Source organism: Ascaphus truei, chromosome 2 (genome assembly GCF_040206685.1).
Source record: "Ascaphus truei isolate aAscTru1 chromosome 2, aAscTru1.hap1, whole genome shotgun sequence".
Taxonomy (NCBI): domain Eukaryota; kingdom Metazoa; phylum Chordata; class Amphibia; order Anura; family Ascaphidae; genus Ascaphus; species Ascaphus truei.
In genome coordinates this window covers 10666240-10689927 of record NC_134484.1, presented here as the reverse complement: position 1 = coordinate 10689927, position 23688 = coordinate 10666240, and the positions used below count along the sequence as shown (strand labels likewise).

The window sequence follows — 23688 nt, the reverse complement described above, 5'->3', positions numbered from 1 at the left end:
ACACATACAACTTTTGTTGTGTGTATATATATATATATATATATATATATATTTACAGGGCCCAACAAACTGGGCCAAAACTCACTCGCCCCCCGCCCACCCCCGAAAGTCACTCACCCCCCCCCCCCCAAAAAAAGTCACTCACTCCCCCCACGACACCTACCTGCGACGGGGTCTGGTTGCGGGGTCCTGACGGCGTCTCCCGGCCTTCTGCTGTCTTGTCGCCTTTAAAATCACGTTTTTTCTCCTATAGCACTATTCCACGTGGCCGCGCGGCGTCACATGACGTCACGGGACGCAGTGACATCATTTTCACCGTTGCCCGTTGGAAAACTTCTGCTTTATTCCAACCCGCTCAGAACGTCCATCGCTCTGCCTCGTGACTCGCACATTATCACTTCTAATCCTCCCCTGACAATTAGCATGCTGCAATAATATAGACAGTATGACACAGCCGTATGTGAGACCGAAGAGACCTCTAACCCCCAACTGCCTGCTCCTAATGCAGGGGTGGTCAACTCCAGTCCTCCAGGACCACCAACAGGTCAAGTTTTCAGGATATACCTGCTTCAGCACTGGTGACTCAATCAGTGGATCAGTTGAAGAGCCTGCTTCAGCACAGGTGGCTCACTGATTGAGCCACCTGTGCTGAAGCAGGCTCTATCACGAAAACCTAAGCTGTTGGTGGCCGTTGAGGGCTGGAGTTGCCCACCGCAACCCTAATGGTTCCGTATTCCCATTAAAGGATGGGACACAAAGATGCTGCTGGAAGCAGCCTGTTAATACTGAGTCTGTAGTGTATGTCCAGTTGATGTAAATGAGGGTAAGAAGGCCGGTGTGTTTGTTTCCCTTACAGGTGGCTCCGGAATCAGTTTGATGCAATGGACAGAGCCCGGGATGGCAGGTAGGACGGGGTTTTTCCTGCTGTCCCCCCAAATATTACTCTGGAAATACAGAGATAAGGGATAAAGGGGAGGGGCAGGGATGCAGACCTGTCTGAGACATGTGAATGGGCTCACAAGTGAGATTTTTATTTGCTGTACATTATATATTGCCCGGACATATATATATATATATAAATATGGACTACACTGTAGAACTCATTTATTCTGCACTATCGCAACTGGACTAACACGGCTATTTTCTGCTTTATATATATATATAAAGCAGAAAATAGCCGTGTTAGTCCAGTTGCGATAGTGCAGAATAAATGAGTTCTTCAGTATTAGGTGATACCTTTTTTATTGGACTAACAATTTATGTCATAGGACAAGCTTTCGAGAGTTCTCCTCGCTTCTTCAGGTCAAGCAATACTGATATACAAAGGATTCAATGGCTAAAACAGTGTAGCGAGAGGAAGAAAAAAAAAAAACAACAGCTATGTACTGTAGATAAGGTAGGGTGTTAAAAGTGTTTGAAGCCAGGGGACAGTGACAAAGAAAGGTGGGGAGGGGGAGGGATGCTGGGGGGGAGAGAAAGTGTGGATAAGAATTGAGGCAAGCAGGCAATATGTTTGCAGAGTTTGCAGCGTTTGTTATTGCACGGTTTTGTGCCATTATCCATGTCTTTAAAATCGTTGTGAAGTTTTCTGCTGACTAATTTCTGTTTGAGGTTTGGTGGTTGCCGGAATGCAAGAATGGGAGGTTTGGGAAAGATTTCTTTTAATGTCGCATCCTCTGTCAGCATGGGTTGCAGATCTTTGATTATTTTTCGTATACCCTCTAGGGTAGGGTTGTATGTGGTCACTAGTGGTATGCGTGTGGTAGGTTCTTTCCGTCTGTATTGTAGCAGGTGTTCTCGTGGGGCTTTTAGTGCAGATGTAATAGTTTTGGCAATGGTCTTTGGTTTGTATCCCTTCTGTCTGAACGATTTGGTCAGGGTTGTGAGATGCCTGTTTCTGTCTTCAGTGTCAAACTGCAAACATATTTGCCAAGATCCCACAGCCAGTCACAACCATGGAACACTCAATGTTAAAGGATCATACAGCTGCACATCCAGGAATATAGTGTATAGGATTCAGTGCAACAGATGTGACCAAGGCAGAATGAATATGCACAGACACTCTATACTCCATCACGAAGAAGGAAGATACTGCTCACCTGTGGAACATCACTTCTCATAACCAGATCATTCCATAAATGATTTAAAAATCAAAATCCTCAATGGAATGTTTAAAAGCACCCAAGAACGGAAAACATTTGAACTCAGAATGATAAGACTCTTTGACACCAAAACCAAAGGACTTAATGCGGACATGGGTTTTCTCACACCCTATCAATATTGTTTGTAATTATCCTGCTTGCCGCAATTCTTATCCACACTTTCTCTCCCCTCCCAGCATCCTTCCCCCTCCCCACCTTTCTTTGTCACTGTCCCCTGGCTTCAAACACTTTTAACACCCTACCTTATCTACAGTAAATATCTGTTGTTGTTTTTTTTTTTTTTCCTCTTTCCACACTGTTTTAGCCATTGAATCCTTTGTATATCAGTATTGCTTGACCTGAAGAAGAGAGGAGAACTCTCGAAAGCTTGTCATATGACATAAATTGTTAGTCCAATAAAAAAGGTATCACCTAATACTGAAGAACTCATTTATTCTGCACTATATATATATATATATATATATATATATATATATATATATATATATATATATATATTTATTCCTCTATATATACTGTATGTTGTATATCTGGAGGAACAATGTGACATGCTACATCTATATAATATATATAACAAAAAGATAGGAACACAATAAATATGCAAAAAAATATATATTTTATTGGCCCAATGTTTTGGCGCCCCCTCTGGGGCCTTTTTTGCATATTTATGGTGTTCCTATCTCGTTGTTATTTGTGTACAGTACCTTATCGGTACTCTGATAGCAGCACCCTCTGCAGTAGTCTGGTGTATATCATTTAAGTGTGTGCCCTAATCCATATATACACTTATATAATACACACATATATATATATATATATATATATGCAAATACAACTGTATGCTCATCTGCATGTCTTAGGCAGGTCTGCAACCCCGCCTTTCCCCATTATCACCCAGCATACAGCACTTCCACTGCAGCAAGGGATTCTGGGAAATGACATGCAAATGAGCACACAGTGTCACTTGCATGTCATTTCCCAGAATCCCTTGCTGCAGTGGAAGTGCTGTATGCTGGGTGATAATGGGGAAAGGCGGGGTTGCAGACCTGCCTAAGACATGCAGATGAGCATACAGTTGTATTTGCATATTTGCTTTCCTGTGGAGGGTTTTTGTCACTTTTTTTACTCACCATAACTTAACTCAGTATTATGGTATATATATATAATGAGTAATATTCTTGGGTTTATTCGGAATCAGTGTACACCCAATCATACAATTTAATAATAAAATAGTGACACACTCAGGGCCACTATAGAGCGTGAAAGAGATGTAAAATATTGGAGTGAAAGTCCTCCAGTAACCAGTCCGGAGTGTGCCATAGGGTGATACACATAGGACACCCGCGTTGTCATGTAACAGGGATAATCCTCCAGAGGTGGAGACCAGGTACTGCCGGAACATAGCTCCCACCAGGATAGGTGTATGAGCTGGGCACAAGGAAATCCCAGCTAGTGCAGGCACAGGTGTGAAACCTTCAATGAGGTGGGTGTTCTAAGTGCTTGTGGGTATCTCTGCCCTAATATCTCAGTAGAGGGAATCGCTCCCTCACCTCAGTATCAGTAGTGCCAATAGTCAGGCTGTCACCAGTTTCACCTCCTCTTTGGGGAGATCGTGAGAGACCGTGTGATATACAATCCCTACAGATGGAGGGGTCCGAGTATGTTGGAAAGGGCAGGATGGTACTAATGGTCACTTCCTGATCCCGTCAGCAAACAGAGATCAAATTCCTGGATGACTAGAACATATTAGTGCCGCACTAATAAAAAAAAGTCCCATGTGATAGTGAGGGGTTCCTTTGTGCTGCTAATGGATTCTGCCCGTCACTAGCTCCAGAGAAATCCCCTCTTATAGTCCGAGGTTGGAATATAGCTCCTTTCTCCCAATGGGACTCAAAGCGCTTCACAATTACACACACTGTCCCTGCCCTTTTGAGCTTACAATCTATGATATTGGTGCCTGAGGCACGGGGAGATAAAGTGACTTGCCCAAGTTCACAAGTAGCGAACACCGGGAATTGAACCAGCTTCCCCTGATTCAAACTCAGTGTCACTGCTTACAGTCCTTGTCTTTACTCACTGAGCCGCTGCTTGGAAGCCCATATGATGTGCATGGAACGCCATACTATTTCTGCTCCCTTTCTAATGGGAGATGGCAGTAACCGAGATCAGAATGGAGTTGGAGCCCCTTCCGTTCCCGTCACCGGGGGCCAATGTGACCAATTTATCTCTACACCAAGCGATCCCGGAAATCCGTGTCATTTGAGGGCGGCTCGTGTTCTGGGAAAGGGTTAAAACGACTATATCTCAGGCGTGGTTCAGATAACAAAAAAATATATAAATTACAAACAACAAAAAAAGCAGCACAGACAGTGGGAAAAAGGTTTAATAAAACTCATACTCAATAGGCACTTTTGTTACCCAAGAGGAACCTAGAACCCGACTAACTGATTCTGAATAGTAAAACACAGGAAGGAGTCTTTGTAGACAACATACAAGGCTTGTTACAGTCTCACTAAGAAATATCACAAGAGAGTTAAATGTTAGCACAGCTTTTGTGTATTTTTCCTCTTTATTGCAACCCTATTAAGTGTTGTGTTAAAATTATAATATTAAAAAGAAATGTAGAGATTACCAATAATACCTTTCATACAGGAGTTCTCAAACTGTGGTCCACGGACCACTGGTTGTTCTTGTAGAGCAGGGGTGGCCAACTCCAGTCCTCAAGGGCCAGCAACAGGTCAGGCTTTCAGGATATCCCTGCTTCAGCACGGGTGGTGGAGTCTTCGACTGAGCCACTGATTGAGCCTGTAAGCAGGGATATCCTGAAAACCTGTCCTGTTGGTGGCCCTTGAGGACTGGAGTTGGCCACCCCTCGATGTAACCTGATATTGAAAAGCGCTAATTCCCAGCAGCGCTCCTTTCAATTCCATGTTTATGAAACGGAGCAGCTTAGGATATATACATGGAATGGTTCGTTTCTCAGTATGGTTCTGTTTAGTACGTAATTAAATATATTATCAGCTCACCAAAGTTTGCGTGCCTTATAGTGGTTTCTATGTAATGAGTGAGGCGGCCCAATAATATATTGGCTACATTCAACATGTAATGGAGTTTTAAGTATAATAATAGGTCCTGGAGAAGTACAGCTCAACCCCGTTATAGCGCGATCCGTTACAACGCGGATCCGCTTATAACGCGATGCAAGCGAGGCTCCCAATTTTTGTATTTATGAATACTTTACAACACGATTATTGGTATCTTAAATACTTTATTGTACAATGTATACAATTGTACATTATTTGTAACTCGATCCGTTTATATCGCAATGTGATTCTTTGGACCCCAGGCACAGCGTTATAAGGGGGTTGAGCAGTATACTGTATTTGTAGGTTACGATAACATCATCAGAGTTCTTCATAGATTAAATTATATCATACAAAGCTTTTAAAAACCTCGCAGGTCTCTTCTTGAAGTGTACAGAAGAGCAGACCAGTGAGGTTTCAAATGCACCATACGCTCTCATTTCATCTATCAGTAACTCTCATGTTCGTCCCATCAGATGTATCAGCCAAACCCGCCGTGTAAGGAGTCGGCCTGCATTACAGTGATAGCGATTTAATGAGTGACTGCGAGTCAATGTGCTAGGCGGCCTTACACCGACGTGGCCTTGTAATGAGGGAAGCGGCTCTATAATAAATCGCCAGAGAGCGAGGCAGCCAATCACTGCATGAGACTGGCCAATAATAAATGCTATAAGTGCCGGAGATTCGTGCCACGGATCCTCCGGCGCCTCCGCATCACGTGACCCGCTCCTTGGAACGATCACGCATAAGGTTTCTGTCTCCCCATTCCCCCTCCTTCAGTGTGGTACGTGATCTGGAGTGCCGGTCGTGGACAGCCCCTAAAAGACGAGCGAGGGCCCCCGGGGGGGGGGGTACATTTATTGACGTACGGTCAGGAGAGCCCTGAAGGGGTTAAAGTCGGACCCTCACACTCCCAAAGGTTTTTTTTTTGGAACCAGGGTGGGCGCCGGCACGGAAACAGTATATTTCTAGCACCGGGGCCCGAGATAATTATCGGTGAAGGTGCCGGGTTCCTCATGGAGAAAGCATGGCCGCCAGTGGCGAACAATAGGAAGCCGCAACCTATGACGTATTAGCGGCCATATTGTTTCCCCAGGAGGGAACTTTAAACCTAGTCGTTATCTCAGGATAATGCTCTAGCACCCTGGTTAAAAAAAAAAAAATGAACAAGGAATTCCCAGGCGAGATCGTGGTATTCAAGGATGGCTATTTTCACACAAAAAGTAAAGACAAAAAATAAATGACAGTGTAAGTGGGACTGCAGTATTACATTGTATTGCTGCCAGAGGGGCCTGCAAGGCACTGTGAGCAGAACATTGCAGTGCAGTGCAGAACATTGCAGTGCAAGCAGAACATTGCAGTGCAAGCAGAACATTGCAGTGCAGTGCAGAACATTGCAGTGCAGTGCAGAACATTGCAGTGCAAGCAGAACATTGCAGTGCAGTGCAGAACATTGCAGTGCAAGCAGAACATTGCAGTGCAGTGCAGAACATTGCAGTGCAGTGCAGAACATTGCAGTGCAAGCAGAACATTGTAGTGCAGAGCATTGCAGAGAAATGCAGAGCAGAACATTGCGGTGCAGAGCATTGAAGAACATTGCAGAGCATTGCAGTGCAGAGCAGATCTTTGGAGTGCAGAGCAGAACATTGCAGAGCAGGACATTGCAGAGCAGAACATTGCAGAGCAGGACTTTGCAGAGCAGTGCATTGCAGGCCCCAGTGGCAGCTAAGGAGTTAAGCAGGGAAATATGGCTCTGCCGGGTAATCAGACAATCTGTTTGTCTTTGCATTATCAGCACCTCCCAGAAGTTTGCAGACAATGAGGTCCAGGCTGCTGTAAATCTCCCGTATCCCGGCTTATTCCTCATTTCCTCCGCAATCAGCTTCCTTCCCACTACAATGGCTGAGAAAAAAGCCCGTATGTGACCGCTCAGAGCAGCACCGTGTGTGCACCGTGTGTGCCCCGTGTGTGCCCCGTGTGTGCCCGGAGTGCCCCCTCTCTGATAAATAAACCTAACCCCTTTTCTGCCACATACACGCCCAGAGAGGTAATACCGGTATACACTTACACACCCAGAGAGGTAATACCGGTATACACACACACACCCATAGAGGTAATACCGGTATACACATACACGCCCAGAGAGGTAATACCGGTATACACATACACGCCCAGAGAGGTAATACCGGGATACACATACACGCCCAGAGAGGTAATACCGGTATACACGTACACGCCCAGAGAGGTAATACCGGTATACACGTACACGCCCAGAGAGGTAATACTGGGATACACATACACGCCCAGAGAGGTAATACCGGTATACAAGTACACGCCCAGAGAGGTAATACCGGGATACACATACACGCCCAGAGATGTAATACCGGTATACACATACACGCCTAGAGAGGTAATACCGGTATACACATACAAGCCCAGAGAGGTAATACCGGTATACACTTACACACCCAGAGAGGTAATACCGGTATACACATACACGCCCAGAGAGGTAATACCGGTATACACGTACACGCCCAGAGAGGTAATACCGGTATACACATACACGCCCAGAGAGGTAATACCGGGATACACCTACACGCCCAGAGAGGTAATACCGGTATACACGTACACGCCCAGAGAGGTAATACCGGTATACACGTACACACCCAGAGAGGTAATACCGGTATACACGTACATGCCCAGAGAGGTAATACCGGTACACGCGTGCACGCCCAGAGAGGTAATACCGGTATACACGTACACGCCCAGAGAGGTAATACCGGTATACACATACACGCCCAGAGAGGTAATACCGGTATACATATACACGCCCAGAGAGGTAATACCGGTATACAGTTACACACCCAGAGAGGTAATACCGGTATACACATACACGCCCAGAGAGGTAATACCAGTATACACATACACGCCCAGAGAGGTAATACCGGTATACAGTTACACACCCAGAGAGGTAATACCGGTATACACATACATGTCCAGAGAGGTAATACCGGTATACACATACACTCCCAGAGAGGTAATACCGGTATACACGTACACGCCCAGAGAGGTAATACCGGTATACACATACACGCCCAGAGAGGTAATACTAGTATACACATATACGCCCAGAGAGGTAATACCGGTATACACATACACGCCCAGAGAGGTAATACCGGTATACACGTACACGCCCAGAGAGGTAATACCGGGATACACATACACGCCCAGAGAGGTAATACCGGTATACATATACACGCCCAGAGAGGTAATACCGGTATACAGTTACACACCCAGAGAGGTAATACCGGTATACACATACACGCCCAGAGAGGTAATACCAGTATACACATACACGCCCAGAGAGGTAATACCGGTATACAGTTACACACCCAGAGAGGTAATACCGGTATACACATACATGTCCAGAGAGGTAATACCGGTATACACATACACTCCCAGAGAGGTAATACCGGTATACACGTACACGCCCAGAGAGGTAATACCGGTATACACATACACGCCCAGAGAGGTAATACTAGTATACACATATACGCCCAGAGAGGTAATACCGGTATACACATACACGCCCAGAGAGGTAATACCGGTATACACGTACACGCCCAGAGAGGTAATACCGGGATACACATACACGCCCAGAGAGGTAATACCGGTATACACATACACGCCCAGAGAGGTAATACCGGTATACACATACACGTCCAGAGAGGTAATACCGGTATACACACACACGCCCAGAGAGGTAATACCGGTATACACATACACGCCCAGAGAGGTAATACCGGTATACACATACACGCCCAGGTATACACATACACGCCCAGAGAGGTAATACCGGTATACACACACACGCCCAGAGAGGGAATACCGGTATACACATACACGCCCAGAGAGGTAATACCGGTATACACGTACACGCCCAGAGAGGTAATACCGGTATACACGTACACGCCCAGAGAGGTAATACCGGTATACACGTACACGCCCAGAGAGGTAATACCGGTATACACGTACACGCCCAGAGAGGTAATACCGGTATACACATGCAGTGTTTCCAAATACCAGACAGTCCGGTTCAATACTGGACACCTGACAACCCTAACTACTAAAAACCCTACAGTTAACCCCCTACCCTAACACTAACCTTATGGGAGAAGCGGACGACCGCTGAGTGCCTAGGGGCTGCGGCGGAGAGTCCGTCGGCGGGGACTTGTTCGCGGTAATACGGCCGTGACCAACTGTCCGATTCCGCCAAATATCAGCGCATATCAGCCCAAACTTACATATATGTGTTAAACACGCCTACTTCTGTGAAATAAATACTGCCACAAATAGAGCAGGGGTGCGCAAACTGGGGGGCGGGCGTGAGATTTCCTGGGGGGTGGGGACCTCGCTTATAGAGGCACCGCGCTCTTCCCCAAAGCATTTAAATTAAATGCCGGGGAGCGCGCACGAGGCCTTTGTAAGTTCCCTTACCTTGTCTCCGGCGTCTTCCGGCGTCGTGTCGCTGTGACGCCGCAAGGTCACATGACGTCAGAATGCCGGAGACAAGGTTAGATGGAGGGGCGTGAGCAGGGGAGGGGGGGAGAGCAGGCAGGGGGACGCAGGGGGAAAAGTTTGTGCCCCCCTGAGATAGAGGATGGTACCAAGTTAGGCTGAAGAATAGGAAAGGACATAATTAAGGTACAAGTGATACCTGATGGCTAACTGATGTTTAAAAGGAGTGCTCGCTTCCAGGACCCCTCCGGTCCCTTCATCAGGCATGGTTCCTTTATGCTTAGGGTGACCATTCGTCCCGGTTTTGCCGGGACAGTCCCGTTTTTTGCTGGGCTGTCCCGGTTGCCCGTCCGTCCCGGGAATGTTCTGGTTTTTCTCCCTGGTGCGCGGGGGAGTAGGCGACGAAGCGCGGGGGGAGGGAGCGAGCGGTGCCGAGGAGGAGGAGGATGCGGCAGCCGGTAGTATTTTTTCCATGTTAGAATGCCGGGGGGCTGGGCTTTAGAGAGTAGAAGCAGGGGATTGGTTGGAGGTCAGAGGATGTCAGGGGCGGGGCTTTCTACTGGGGCCGGATGGAGTGGGCTGCTCTGTGTGTGTGTCTCCTGTCTGTCTGTCTGTGTGTCATAGGAGGAGAGGTATGATGAGGGAGAGATATGAGGAGCTGAGGGGAAGGTATGAGGAGGGAGGGATATGAGGAGCTGAGGGGAAGGTATGGGGAGGGAGAGATATGAGGAGCTGATGGGAAGGTATGAGGAGGGAGAGATATGAGGAGCTGAGGGGAAGGTATGAGGAGGGAGAGATATGAGGAGCTGATGGGAAGGGGGAGATATGAGGAGCTGGGGGGAAGGTATGAGGAGGGGGAGATATGAGGAGCTGAGGGGAAGGTATGGGAAGGGGGAGATATGAGGAAATGAGGGGATGGTATGGGGAGCGGGAGATATGAGGAGCTGAGGGGAAGGTATGAGGAGGGAGAGATATGAGGAGCTGATGGGAAGGTATGGGGAGGGGGAGATATGAGGAGCTGGGGGGAAGGTATGAGGAGGGAGAGATATGAGGAGCTGAGGGGAAGGTATGAGGAGGGAGAGATATGAGGAGCTGATGGGAAGGGGGAGATATGAGGAGCTGGGGGGAAGGTATGAGGAGGGGGAGATATGAGGAGCTGAGGGGAAGGTATGGGAAGGGGGAGATATGAGGAGATGAGGGGATGGTATGGGGAGCGGGAGATATGAGGAGCTGAGGGGAAGGTATGAGGAGGGAGAGATATGAGGAGCTGATGGGAAGGTATGGGGAGGGGGAGATATGAGGAGCTGGGGGGAAGGTATGAGGAGGGAGAGATATGAGGAGCTGAGGGGAAGGTATGAGGAGGGAGAGATATGAGGAGCTGATGGGAAGGGGGAGATATGAGGAGCTGGGGGGAAGGTAGGAGGAGGGGGAGATATGAGGAGCTGAGGGTAAGGCATGGGAAGGGGGAGATATGAGGAGCTGAGGGGAAGGTATGGGGAGGGGGAGATATGAGAAGCTGAGGGGAATGTATGGGGAGGGAGAGATATGAGGAGCTGATGGGAAGGTATGGGGAGGGGGAGATATGAGGAGCTGAGGGGGAGGTATGGAGAGGGGGAGATATGAGGAGCTGAGGGGAAGGTATGGTGAGGGGAAGGTATGGGGAGGGGAGATATGAGGAGCTGAGGGAAAGGTATGGGGAGGGGGAGATATGAGCAGCTGAGGGGAAGGGGTATGTATGAGGATGGATGGGGGAGGGATGAGGGATATATAAGAGGAGGGCAGGAGGAGATATGAGGAGGGGCGGGGAGATATGGGATGAGGAGGGGGAGATATGAGGAGGATATGAGGAGGGGAGGGGGAAATAGGACAGGAGGAGGAGAGGAGGGGAGATATGAGGAGGGGAGGGGGAGGTATTAGGAGATATGAGACGGGGAGGGGGAGATAAGGAGGGCAGGAGGAGATATGAGATGTGGCGGGGGAGATATTGGGAGATATGAGGGGAGGAGATATGAGGAGGGGAGTTATGAGGCGGTGAGGGGGAGATATGATATGAGGAAGGGAGGTGGAGATATGAGGAGGGGAGGAGGAGGTATGAGGAGGGGAGTGGGTAGGTATGAGGAAAGGATGGGAAGGGATGAGGAAAGTAGGGGAGGTATATAGAGAGTTGGGGGAGGTATGAGGGGAGGAGAAGAGGGGCAGGTATAAGGAGAGGGGGAAGTATGAGGAGAGGAGGGGGAAGTATGTGGAGGGGAGGAGCTGTGTGTGTGTCACTGTTTGTGTGTGTGTGTGTGTGTGTGTGTCACTGTGTGTGCACGTATATTGGGGAGGGAGGTTGAGCATGGGGAGGGGAGAAAAATACATGGGGGTGGGGGAGTAAGAGAGGGGGGAGGAAGGAATGGGTGACTGGGGGGTGTGAAGTGGAGTGAGAGTGAGGTGGTGTGTGAGAAGGGGGGGTTCTCGCAAGGCCGTCGAAACCTGGGTTGGGGGCCCCAGTGGAAACATTGTTCCTGGGCCCCGGGAAAGCTATCTGCGGCCCTGCATGGCAGTTATGTCGCTGACTGCCACGAGGACATGCCCAGAGAGGTAATACCGGTATACGCGTACACGCCCAGAGAGGTAATACCGGTATACACGTACACGCCCAGAGAGGTAATACCGGTATACACATACACGCCCAGAGAGGTAATACCGGTATACATATACACGCCCAGAGAGGTAATACTGGTATACACATACACGCCCAGAGAGGTAATACCAGTATACACATACACGCCCAGAGAGGTAATACCGGTATACATATACATGTCCAGAGAGGTAATACCGGTATACACATACACTCCCAGAGAGCTAATACTGGTATACACGTACACGCCCAGAGAGGTAATACCGGTATACACTTACACACCCAGAGAGGTAATACCGGTATACATATACATGTCCAGAGAGGTAATACCGGTATACATATACACGCCCAGAGAGGTAATACCGGTATACACATACACGCCCAGAGAGGTAATACCAGTATACACATACACGCCCAGAGAGGTAATACCGGTATACACTTACACACCCAGAGAGGTAATACCGGTATACACATACATGTCCAGAGAGGTAATACAGGTATACACATACACTCCCAGAGAGCTAATACTGGTATACACATACACGCCCAGAGAGGTAATACCGGTATACACGTACACGCCCAGAGAGGTAATACCGGTATACACTTACACACCCAGAGAGGTAATACCGGTATACACATACATGTCCAGAGAGGTAATACCGGTATACACATACACTCCCAGAGAGGTAATACCGGTATACACATACATGTCCAGAGAGGTAATACCGGTATACACATACACGCCCAGAGAGGTAATACCGGTATACACTTACACACCCAGAGAGGTAATACCGGTATACACATACATGTCCAGAGAGGTAATACAGGTATACACATACACTCCCAGAGAGCTAATACTGGTATACACATACACGCCCAGAGAGGTAATACCGGTATACACGTACACGCCCAGAGAGGTAATACCGGTATACACTTACACACCCAGAGAGGTAATACCGGTATACACATACATGTCCAGAGAGGTAATACCGGTATACACATACACTCCCAGAGAGGTAATACCGGTATACACATACATGTCCAGAGAGGTAATACCGGTATACACATACACGCCCAGAGAGGTAATACCGGTATACACGTACACGCCCAGAGAGGTAATACCGGTATACACATACACGCCCAGAGAGGTAATACTGGTATACACATACACGCCCAGAGAGGTAATACCGGTATACACGTACACGCCCAGAGAGGTAATACCGGTATACACATACACGCCCAGAGAGGTAATACCGGTATACACGTACACGCCCAGAGAGGTAATACCGGTATACACATACACGCCCAGAGAGGTAACACCGGTATACATATACACGCCCAGAGAGGTAATACCGGTATACACATACACGCCCAGAGAGGTAATACCGGTATATACATACACGCCCAGGTATACACATACACGCCCAGAGAGGTAATACCGGTATACACACACACGCCCAGAGAGGGAATACCGGTATACACATGCAGTGTTTCCAAATACCAGACAGTCCGGTTCAATACTGGACACCTGACAACCCTAACTACTAAAAACCCTACAGCTAACCCCCTACCCTAAAACTAACCTTATGGTAGAAGCGGCCGGCCGCTGAGTGCCTAGGGGCTGCGGCGGAGAGTCCGTCGGCGGGGACTTGTTCGCGGTAATACGGCCGTGACCAACTGTCCGATTCCGCCAAATATCAGCGCATATCAGCCCAAACTTACATATATGTGTTAAACACGCCTACTTCTGTGAAATAAATACTGCCACAAATAGAGCAGGGGTGCGCAAACTGGGGGGCGGGCGTGAGATTTCCTGGGGGGTGGGGACCTCGCTTATAGAGGCACCGCGCTCTTCCCCAAAGCATTTAAATTAAATGCCGGGGAGCGCGCACGAGGCCTTTGTAAGTTCCCTTACCTTGTCTCCGGCGTCTTCCGGCGTCGCGTCGCTGTGACGCCGCAAGGTCACATGACGTCAGAATGCCGGAGACAAGGTTAGATGGAGGGGCGCGAGCAGGGGAGGGGGGGAGAGCAGGCAGGGGGACGCAGGGGGAAAAGTTTGTGCCCCCCTGAGATAGAGGATGGTACCATGTTAGGCTGAAGAATAGGAAAGGACATAATTAAGGTACAAGTGATACCTGATGGCTAACTGATGTTTAAAAGGTGTGCTCGCTTCCAGGACCCCTCCGGTCCCTTCATCCGGCATGGTTCCTCTATGCTTAGGGTGACCATTCGTCCCGGTTTTGCCGGGACAGTCCCGTTTTTTGCTGGGCTGTCCCGGTTGCCCGTCCGTCCCGGGAATGTCCCGGTTTTTCTCCCTGGTGCGCGGGGGAGTTGGCGACGATGCGCGCGGGGGGAGGGGAGCGAGCAGCGGCGGCGTCGCCGAGGAGGAGGAGGATACGGCAGCCGGTAGTATTTTTTCCATGTTAGAATGCCGGGGGGCTGGGCTTTAGAGAGTAGAAGCAGGGGATTGGTTGGAGGTCAGAGGATGTCGGGGGCGGGGCTTTCAACTGGGGCCGGATGGAGTGGGCTGCTCTGTGTGTGTGTCTCCTGTCTGTCTGTCTGTGTGTCATAGGAGGAGAGGTATGATGAGGGAGAGATATGAGGAGCTGAGGGGAAGGTATGAGGAGGGAGGGATATGAGGAGCTGAGGGGAAGGTATGGGGAGGGAGAGATATGAGGAGCTGATGGGAAGGTATGGGGAGGGGGAGATATGAGGAGCTGGGGGGAAGGTATGAGGAGGGAGAGATATGAGGAGCTGAGGGGAAGGTATGAGGAGGGAGAGATATGAGGAGCTGATGGGAAGGGGGAGATATGAGGAGCTGGGGGGAAGGTATGAGGAGGGGGAGATATGAGGAGCTGAGGGGAAGGTATGGGAAGGGGGAGATATGAGGAGATGAGGGGATGGTATGGGGAGCGGGAGATATGAGGAGCTGAGGGGAAGGTATGAGGAGGGAGAGATATGAGGAGCTGATGGGAAGGTATGGGGAGGGGGAGATATGAGGAGCTGGGGGGAAGGTATGAGGAGGGAGAGATATGAGGAGCTGAGGGGAAGGTATGAGGAGGGAGAGATATGAGGAGCTGATGGGAAGGGGGAGATATGAGGAGCTGGGGGGAAGGTATGAGGAGGGGGAGATATGAGGAGCTGAGGGGAAGGTATGGGAAGGGGGAGATATGAGGAGATGAGGGGATGGTATGGGGAGCGGGAGATATGAGGAGCTGAGGGGAAGGTATGAGGAGGGAGAGATATGAGGAGCTGATGGGAAGGTATGGGGAGGGGGAGATATGAGGAGCTGGGGGGAAGGTATGAGGAGGGAGAGATATGAGGAGCTGAGGGGAAGGTATGAGGAGGGAGAGATATGAGGAGCTGATGGGAAGGGGGAGATATGAGGAGCTGGGGGGAAGGTATGAGGAGGGGGAGATATGAGGAGCTGAGGGTAAGGCATGGGAAGGGGGAGATATGAGGAGCTGAGGGGAAGGTATGGGGAGGGGGAGATATGAGAAGCTGAGGGGAATGTATGGGGAGGGAGAGATATGAGGAGCTGATGGGAAGGTATGGGGAGGGGGAGATATGAGGAGCTGAGGGGAAGGTATGGGGAGGGGAAGGTATGGGGAGGGGAGATATGAGGAGCTGAGGGAAAGGTATGGGGAGGGGGAGATATGAGCAGCTGAGGGGAAGGGGTATGTATGAGGATGGATGGGGGAGGGATGAGGGATATATAAGAGGAGGGCAGGAGGAGATATGAGGAGGGGCGGGGAGATATGGGATGAGGAGGGGGAGATATGAGGAGGATATGAGGAGGGGAGGGGGAAATAGGACAGGAGGAGGAGAGGAGGGGAGATATGAGGAGGGGAGGGGGAGGTATTAGGAGATATGAGACGGGGAGGGGGAGATAAGGAGGGCAGGAGGAGATATGAGATGTGGCGGGGGAGATATTGGGAGATATGAGGGGAGGAGATATGAAGAGGGGAGTTATGAGGCGGTGAGGGGGAGATATGATATGAGGAAGGGAGGTGGAGATATGAGGAGGGGAGGAGGAGGTATGAGGAGGGGAGTGGGTAGGTATGAGGAAAGGATGGGAAGGGATGAGGAAAGTAGGGGAGGTATATAGAGAGTTGGGGGAGGTATGAGGGGAGGAGAAGAGGGGCAGGTATAAGGAGAGGGGGAAGTATGAGGAGAGGAGGGGGAAGTATGTGGAGGGGAGGAGCTGTGTGTGTGTCACTGTTTGTGTGTGTGTGTGTGTGTGTGTGTCACTGTGTGTGCACGTATATTGGGGAGGGAGGTTGAGCATGGGGAGGGGAGAAAAATACATGGGGGTGGGGGAGTAAGAGAGGGGGGAGGAAGGAATGGGTGACTGGGGGGTGTGAAGTGGAGTGAGAGTGAGGTGGTGTGTGAGAAGGGGGGGTTCTCGCAAGGCCGTCGAAACCTGGGTTGGGGGCCCCAGTGGAAACATTGTTCCTGGGCCCCGGGAAAGCTATCTGCGGCCCTGCATGGCAGTTATGTCGCTGACTGCCACGAGGACATGCCCAGAGAGGTAATACCGGTATACGCGTACACGCCCAGAGAGGTAATACCGGTATACACGTACACGCCCAGAGAGGTAATACCGGTATACACATACACGCCCAGAGAGGTAATACCGGTATACATATACACGCCCAGAGAGGTAATACTGGTATACACATACACGCCCAGAGAGGTAATACCAGTATACACATACACGCCCAGAGAGGTAATACCGGTATACATATACATGTCCAGAGAGGTAATACCGGTATACACATACACTCCCAGAGAGCTAATACTGGTATACACGTACACGCCCAGAGAGGTAATACCGGTATACACTTACACACCCAGAGAGGTAATACCGGTATACATATACATGTCCAGAGAGGTAATACCGGTATACATATACACGCCCAGAGAGGTAATACCGGTATACACATACACGCCCAGAGAGGTAATACCAGTATACACATACACGCCCAGAGAGGTAATACCGGTATACACTTACACACCCAGAGAGGTAATACCGGTATACACATACATGTCCAGAGAGGTAATACAGGTATACACATACACTCCCAGAGAGCTAATACTGGTATACACATACACGCCCAGAGAGGTAATACCGGTATACACGTACACGCCCAGAGAGGTAATACCGGTATACACTTACACACCCAGAGAGGTAATACCGGTATACACATACATGTCCAGAGAGGTAATACCGGTATACACATACACTCCCAGAGAGGTAATACCGGTATACACATACATGTCCAGAGAGGTAATACCGGTATACACATACACGCCCAGAGAGGTAATACCGGTATACACGTACACGCCCAGAGAGGTAATACCGGTATACACATACACGCCCAGAGAGGTAATACTGGTATACACATACACGCCCAGAGAGGTAATACCGGTATACACGTACACGCCCAGAGAGGTAATACCGGTATACACATACACGCCCAGAGAGGTAATACCGGTATACACGTACACGCCCAGAGAGGTAATACCGGTATACACATACACGCCCAGAGAGGTAACACCGGTATACATATACACGCCCAGAGAGGTAATACCGGTATACACATACACGCCCAGAGAGGTAATACCGGTATACACATACACGCCCAGGTATACACATACACGCCCAGAGAGGTAATACCGGTATACACACACACGCCCAGAGAGGGAATACCGGTATACACATGCAGTGTTTCCAAATACCAGACAGTCCGGTTCAATACTGGACACCTGACAACCCTAACTACTAAAAACCCTACAGCTAACCCCCTACCCTAAAACTAACCTTATGGTAGAAGCGGCCGGCCGCTGAGTGCCTACGGGCTGCGGCGGAGAGTCCGTCGGCGGGGACTTGTTCGCGGTAATACGGCCGTGACCAACTGTCCGATTCCGCCAAATATCAGCGCATATCAGCCCAAACTTACATATTTGTGTTAAACACGCCTACTTCTGTGAAATAAATACTGCCACAAATAGAGCAGGGGTGCGCAAACTGGGGGGCGGACGTGAGATTTCCTGGGGGGTGGGGACCTCGCTTATAGAGGCACCGCGCTCTTCCCCAAAGCATTTAAATTAAATGCCGGGGAGCGCGCACGAGGCCTTTGTAAGTTCCCTTACCTTGTCTCCGGCGTCTTCCGGCGTCGCGTCGCTGTGACGCCGCAAGGTCACATGACGTCAGAATGCCGGAGACAAGGTTAGATGGAGGGGCGTGAGCAGGGGAGGGGGGGAGAGCAGGCAGGGGGACGCAGGGGGAAAAGTTTGTGCCCCCCTGAGATAGAGGATGGTACCATGTAAGGCTGAAGAATTGGAAAGGACATAATTAAGGTACAAGTGATACCTGATGGCTAACTGATGTTTAAAAGGAGTGCTCGCTTCCAGGACCCCTCCGGTCCCTTCATCTGGCATGGTTCCTCTATGCTTAGGGTGACCATTCGTCCCGGTTTTGCCGGGACAGTCCCGTTTTTTGCTGGGCTGTCCCGGTTGCCCGTCCGTCCCGGGAATGTCCCGGTTTTTCTCCCTGGTGCGCGGGGGAGTTGGCGACGATGCGCGGGGGGGGGGGGGGAGCGAGCAGCGGCGGCGTCGCCGAGGAGGAGGAGGATGCGGCAGCCGGTAGTATTTTTTCCATGTTAGAAGGCCGGGGGGCTGGGCTTTAGAGAGTAGAAGCAGGGGATTGGTTGGAGGTCAGAGGATGTCGGGGGCGGGGCTTTCAACTGGGGCCGGATGGAGTGGGCTGCTCTGTGTGTGTCTCCTGTTTGTCTGTCTGTCTGTGTGTCATAGGAGGAGAGGTATGAGGAGGGAGAGATATGAGGAGCTGAGGGGAAGGTATGAGGAGGGAGAGATATGAAGAGCTGATGGGAAGGTATGGGAAGGGGGAGATATGAGGAGCTGAGGGGAAGGTATGAGGAGGGGGAGATATGAGGAGCTGAGGGGAAGGTATGAGGAGCTGATGGGAAGGTATGGGGAGGGGAAGATATGAGGAGCTGAGGGGAAGGTATGGGGAGGGGGAGATATGAGGAGCTGAGGGGAAGGTATGGGGAGGGGGAGATATGATGAGCTGATGGGAAGGTATGGGGAGGGGAAGGTATGGGGAGGGGGAGATATGAGGAGCTGAGGGGAAGGTATGAGGAGGGGGAGATATGAGGAGCTGAGGGGAAGGTATGGGGAGGGGAAGGTATGGGGAGGGAGAGATATGAGGAGCTGATGGGAAGGTATGGCGAGGGGGAGATATGAGGAGCTGAGGGGAAGGTATGAGGAGGGAGAGATATGAGGAGCTGATGGGAAGGTATGGGGAGGGGGAGATATGAGGAGCTGAGGGGAAGGTATGAGGAGGGAGAGATATGAGGAGCTGATGGGAAGGTATGGGGAGGGGGAGATATGAGGAGCTAATGGGAAGGTATGGGGAGGGGGAGATATGAGGAGCTCATGGGAAGGTATGGGCAGGGGGAGATATGAGGAGCTGAGGGGAAGGTATGAGGAGGGGGAGATATGAGGAGCTGAGGGGAAGGTATGGGGAGGGGGAGATATGAGGAGCTGATGGGAAGGTGTGGGGAGGGGGAGATATGAGGAGCTGATGGGAAGGTATGGGGAGGGGGAGATATGAGGAGCTGAGGGGAAGGTATGGGGAGGGGAAGGTATGGGGAGGGAGAGATATGAGGAGCTGATGGGAAGGTATGGGGAGGGGGAGATATGATGAGCTGAGGGGAAGGTATGAGGAGGGGGAGATATGAGGAGCTGAGGGGAAGGTATGGGGAGGGGGAGATATGAGGAGCTGATGGGAAGGTATGGGGAGGGGGAGATATGAGGAGCTGATGGGAAGGTATGGGGAGGGAGAGATATGAGGAGCTGAGGGGAAGGTATGGGGAGGGGAAGGTATGGGGAGGGAGAGATATGAGGAGCTGATGGGAAGGTATGGGGAGGGGGAGATATGAGGAGCTGAGGGGAAGGTATGGGGAGCGGGAGATATGAGGAGCTGAGGGTAAGGTATGAGGAGGGGGAGATATGAGGAGCTGAGGGGAAGGTATGGGGAGGGGGAGATATGAGGAGCTGATGGGAAGGTATGGGGAGGGGGAGATATGAGGAGCTGATGGGAAGGTATGGGGAGGGAGAGATATGAGGAGCTGAGGGGAAGGTATGGGGAGGGGAAGGTATAGGGAGGGAGAGATATGAGGAGCTGATGGGAAGGTATGGCGAGGGGGAGATATGAGGAGCTGAGGGGAAGGTATGGGGAGCGGGAGATATGAGGAGCTGAGGGGAAGGTATGGGGAGGGGGAGATATGAGGAGCTGAGGGGAAGGTATGAGGAGGGAGAGATATGAGGAGCTGATGGGAAGGTATGGGGAGGGGGAGATATGAGGAGCTAATGGGAAGGTATGGGGAGGGGGAGATATGAGGAGCTCATGGGAAGGTATGGGCAGGGGGAGATATGAGGAGCTGAGGGGAAGGTATGAGGAGGGGGAGATATGAGGAGCTGAGGGGAAGGTATGGGGAGGGGAAGATATGAGGAGCTGATGGGAAGGTATGGGGAGGGGGAGATATGAGGAGCTGATGGGAAGGTATGGGGAGGGAGAGATATGAGGAGCTGAGGGGAAGGTATGGGGAGGGGAAGGTATGGGGAGGGAGAGATATGAGGAGCTGATGGGAAGGTATGGGGAGGGGGAGATATGAGGAGCTGAGGGGAAGGTATGGGGAGCGGGAGATATGAGGAGCTGAGGGGAAGGTATGAGGAGGGGGAGATATGAGGAGCTGAGGGGAAGGTATGGGGAGGGGGAGATATGAGGAGCTGATGGGAAGGTATGGGGAGGGGGAGATATGAGGAGCTGATGGGAAGGTATGGGGAGGGAGAGATATGAGGAGCTGAGGGGAAGGTATGGGGAGGGGAAGGTATGGGGAGGGAGAGATATGAGGAGCTGATGGGAAGGTATGGGGAGGGGGAGATATGAGGAGCTGAGGGGAAGGTATGGGGAGCGGGAGATATGAGGAGCTGAGGGGAAGGTATGGGGAGGTGAAGGTATGGGGAGGGGAGATATGAGGAGCTCAGGGAAAGGTATGGGGAGGGGGAGATATGAGCAGCTGAGGGGAAGGGGTATGTATGAGGATGGATGGGGGAGGGATGAGGGAGATATAAGAGGAGGGCAGGAGGAGATATGAGGAGGGGCGGGGGAGATATGGGATGAGGAGGGGGAGATATGAGGAGGATATGAGGAGGGGAGGGGGAAATATGAGGACAGGAGGAGGAGAGGAGGGGAGATATGAGGAGGGGAGGGGGAGGTATTAGGAGATATGAGACGGGGAGGGGGAGATAAGGAGGGCAGGAGGAGATATGAGATGTGGCGGGGGAGATATTGGGAGATATGAGGAGGGGAGGAGATATGAGGAGGGGAGTTATGAGGCGGTGAGGGGGAGATATGATATGAGGAGGGGAGGTGGAGATATGAGGAGGGGAGGAGGAGGTATGAGGAGGGGAGTGGGTAGGTATGAGGAAAGGAGGGGAGGTATATAGAGAGTTGGGGGAGGTATGAGGGGAGGAGAAGAGGGGGAGGTATAAGGAGAGGGGAAGTATTAGGAGAGGAGGGGGAAGTATGAGGAGGGGAGGGGCTGTGTGTGTTTGTCACTGTGTGTGTGTGTGTCACTGTGTGTGCACGTATATTGGGGAGGGAGGTTGAGCGTGGGGAGGGGAGAAAAATACATGGGGGTGGGGGAGTAAGAGAGAGGGGGGAGGAAGGAATGGGTGACTGGGGGGTGTGAAGTGGGGTGAGAGTGAGGTGGTGTGTGAGAAGGGGGGTCCTGGCAAGGCCGTCGAAACCTGGGTAGGGGGCCCCGGTGGAAACATTGTTCCTGGGCCCCAGGAAAGCTATCTGCGGCCCTGCATGGCAGTTATGTCGCTGACTGCCACGAGGAGAGCAAGAGACCCTATTTTGCAAAGTGTAACATACACACATGGTCAGGAATGTCACATTTTTAAAAGTCTTAGATTTAATTAATGCCTACATTTTTTTTATTTAATTTTAATTTATGTCAATTAATTATTTATTTAATTTTAATTTGTTAATTATTTTAATTTTAATTAATGTCTTCATTATTTATATACACACACACACACACTGCAGTGCCCACCTCCTATACACACAACACACACTGCAGCCCCCACCAACGGGACGCATTATGGTGCCGAGGCATCACGTGATGCCATATTGTCATGGCTACATGTCATCGCCTGACGTCAGTGTCTCGTTGTCATGGCAACGGGGTGCGTCACGTGATGTAATTTGTTTTATAAATAATTTTTTATTGTCCCGGTTTTGCATTTTGAAAATCTGGTCACCCTATCTATGCTGCCTGATGAAGGTATGTTATAATGGTAGAGAAGGCGGTTGCGTTGTTGAGGGCCTTTCACTTTATTCCAATTGCCGCACATATTGCTAAGTGGGACCGCAGATTTAACGCAGCGCAGCTGTAATGCAGCAGAAGACACAACGTCACCCATATTGGCCAAACTCCCGTCAGCTCGACATAAACAGGACGTCTGACAGGAAGTGATAGGAGTTGGTGACAGGAAGAGGAAGGAATCCAGAACAGGAAATGATGCCAATGAGCTGTAGATTAAAGCGGATTGAAACCAACGCAGAGAAAAAAAACAAGGGTTTTTTAGAACAAGTCTGCATTACACCACAGAAACCTATAGTGAGCTATAATAAACAAAGCAGAGGCGATTAGGACATGATACATATCTTAGGCCCGAGGCTTTAGCAATGACTCACAGACAGTCTGGAAAACCCAAAATATGAGGAAGGCGGTTGTTATATATCAGTGTTCTGGTTGAAAAATGGTTAAAAAAGCACCAGGTTTTATTAAAAACAATGATAGCTTTTGTTGAGATGTGTATAAATATATGTTATTGGTTGGTGCGCCAGTTTAGCAGGTATTACGCTTTGACCAACTACATTATGCCGAAAACACATTTTTCTTGTAGGGCCTCACAAATGCTGGTGCCGTGGCCAAGCAGAGCAAACCACTCACATCCAAACGTGGCAGCTCTAAATAGGGAGAAACGTGGCAGAAATATCCCGGCGCTCCTCTCGGTCTGCGTCCGAATACCTCTCCTAATGATCCTAATCATCCACAACACGTGTAGTACTTGGAGATTCTTGATGATTTCGTCCTGTATCCCTGTAACAGTCGCCCTGTCCTGTCTGCGTGTCACGCTGTGACTATTGTTTCTGCCTCACGTGTTTCCTGTCGCACAGTCTGGTTAACGACACCTCGGA

At 50.3% G+C, this 23688-nt stretch overlaps 1 protein-coding gene across 2 annotated transcripts in view; it reads left to right on the top strand.

The window, feature by feature from the left end:
* LOC142475576 (1-phosphatidylinositol 4,5-bisphosphate phosphodiesterase gamma-1-like) overlaps positions 1-23688 on the top strand; it is a 188564-nt gene that overhangs the window by 55703 nt on the left and 109173 nt on the right. For both annotated transcript variants that reach the window (XM_075581386.1, XM_075581380.1), the window contains exon 4: positions 857-904. In XM_075581386.1, the coding sequence (XP_075437501.1) occupies positions 857-904 (48 nt within the window). The remainder of the gene's footprint in view (positions 1-856; positions 905-23688) is intronic.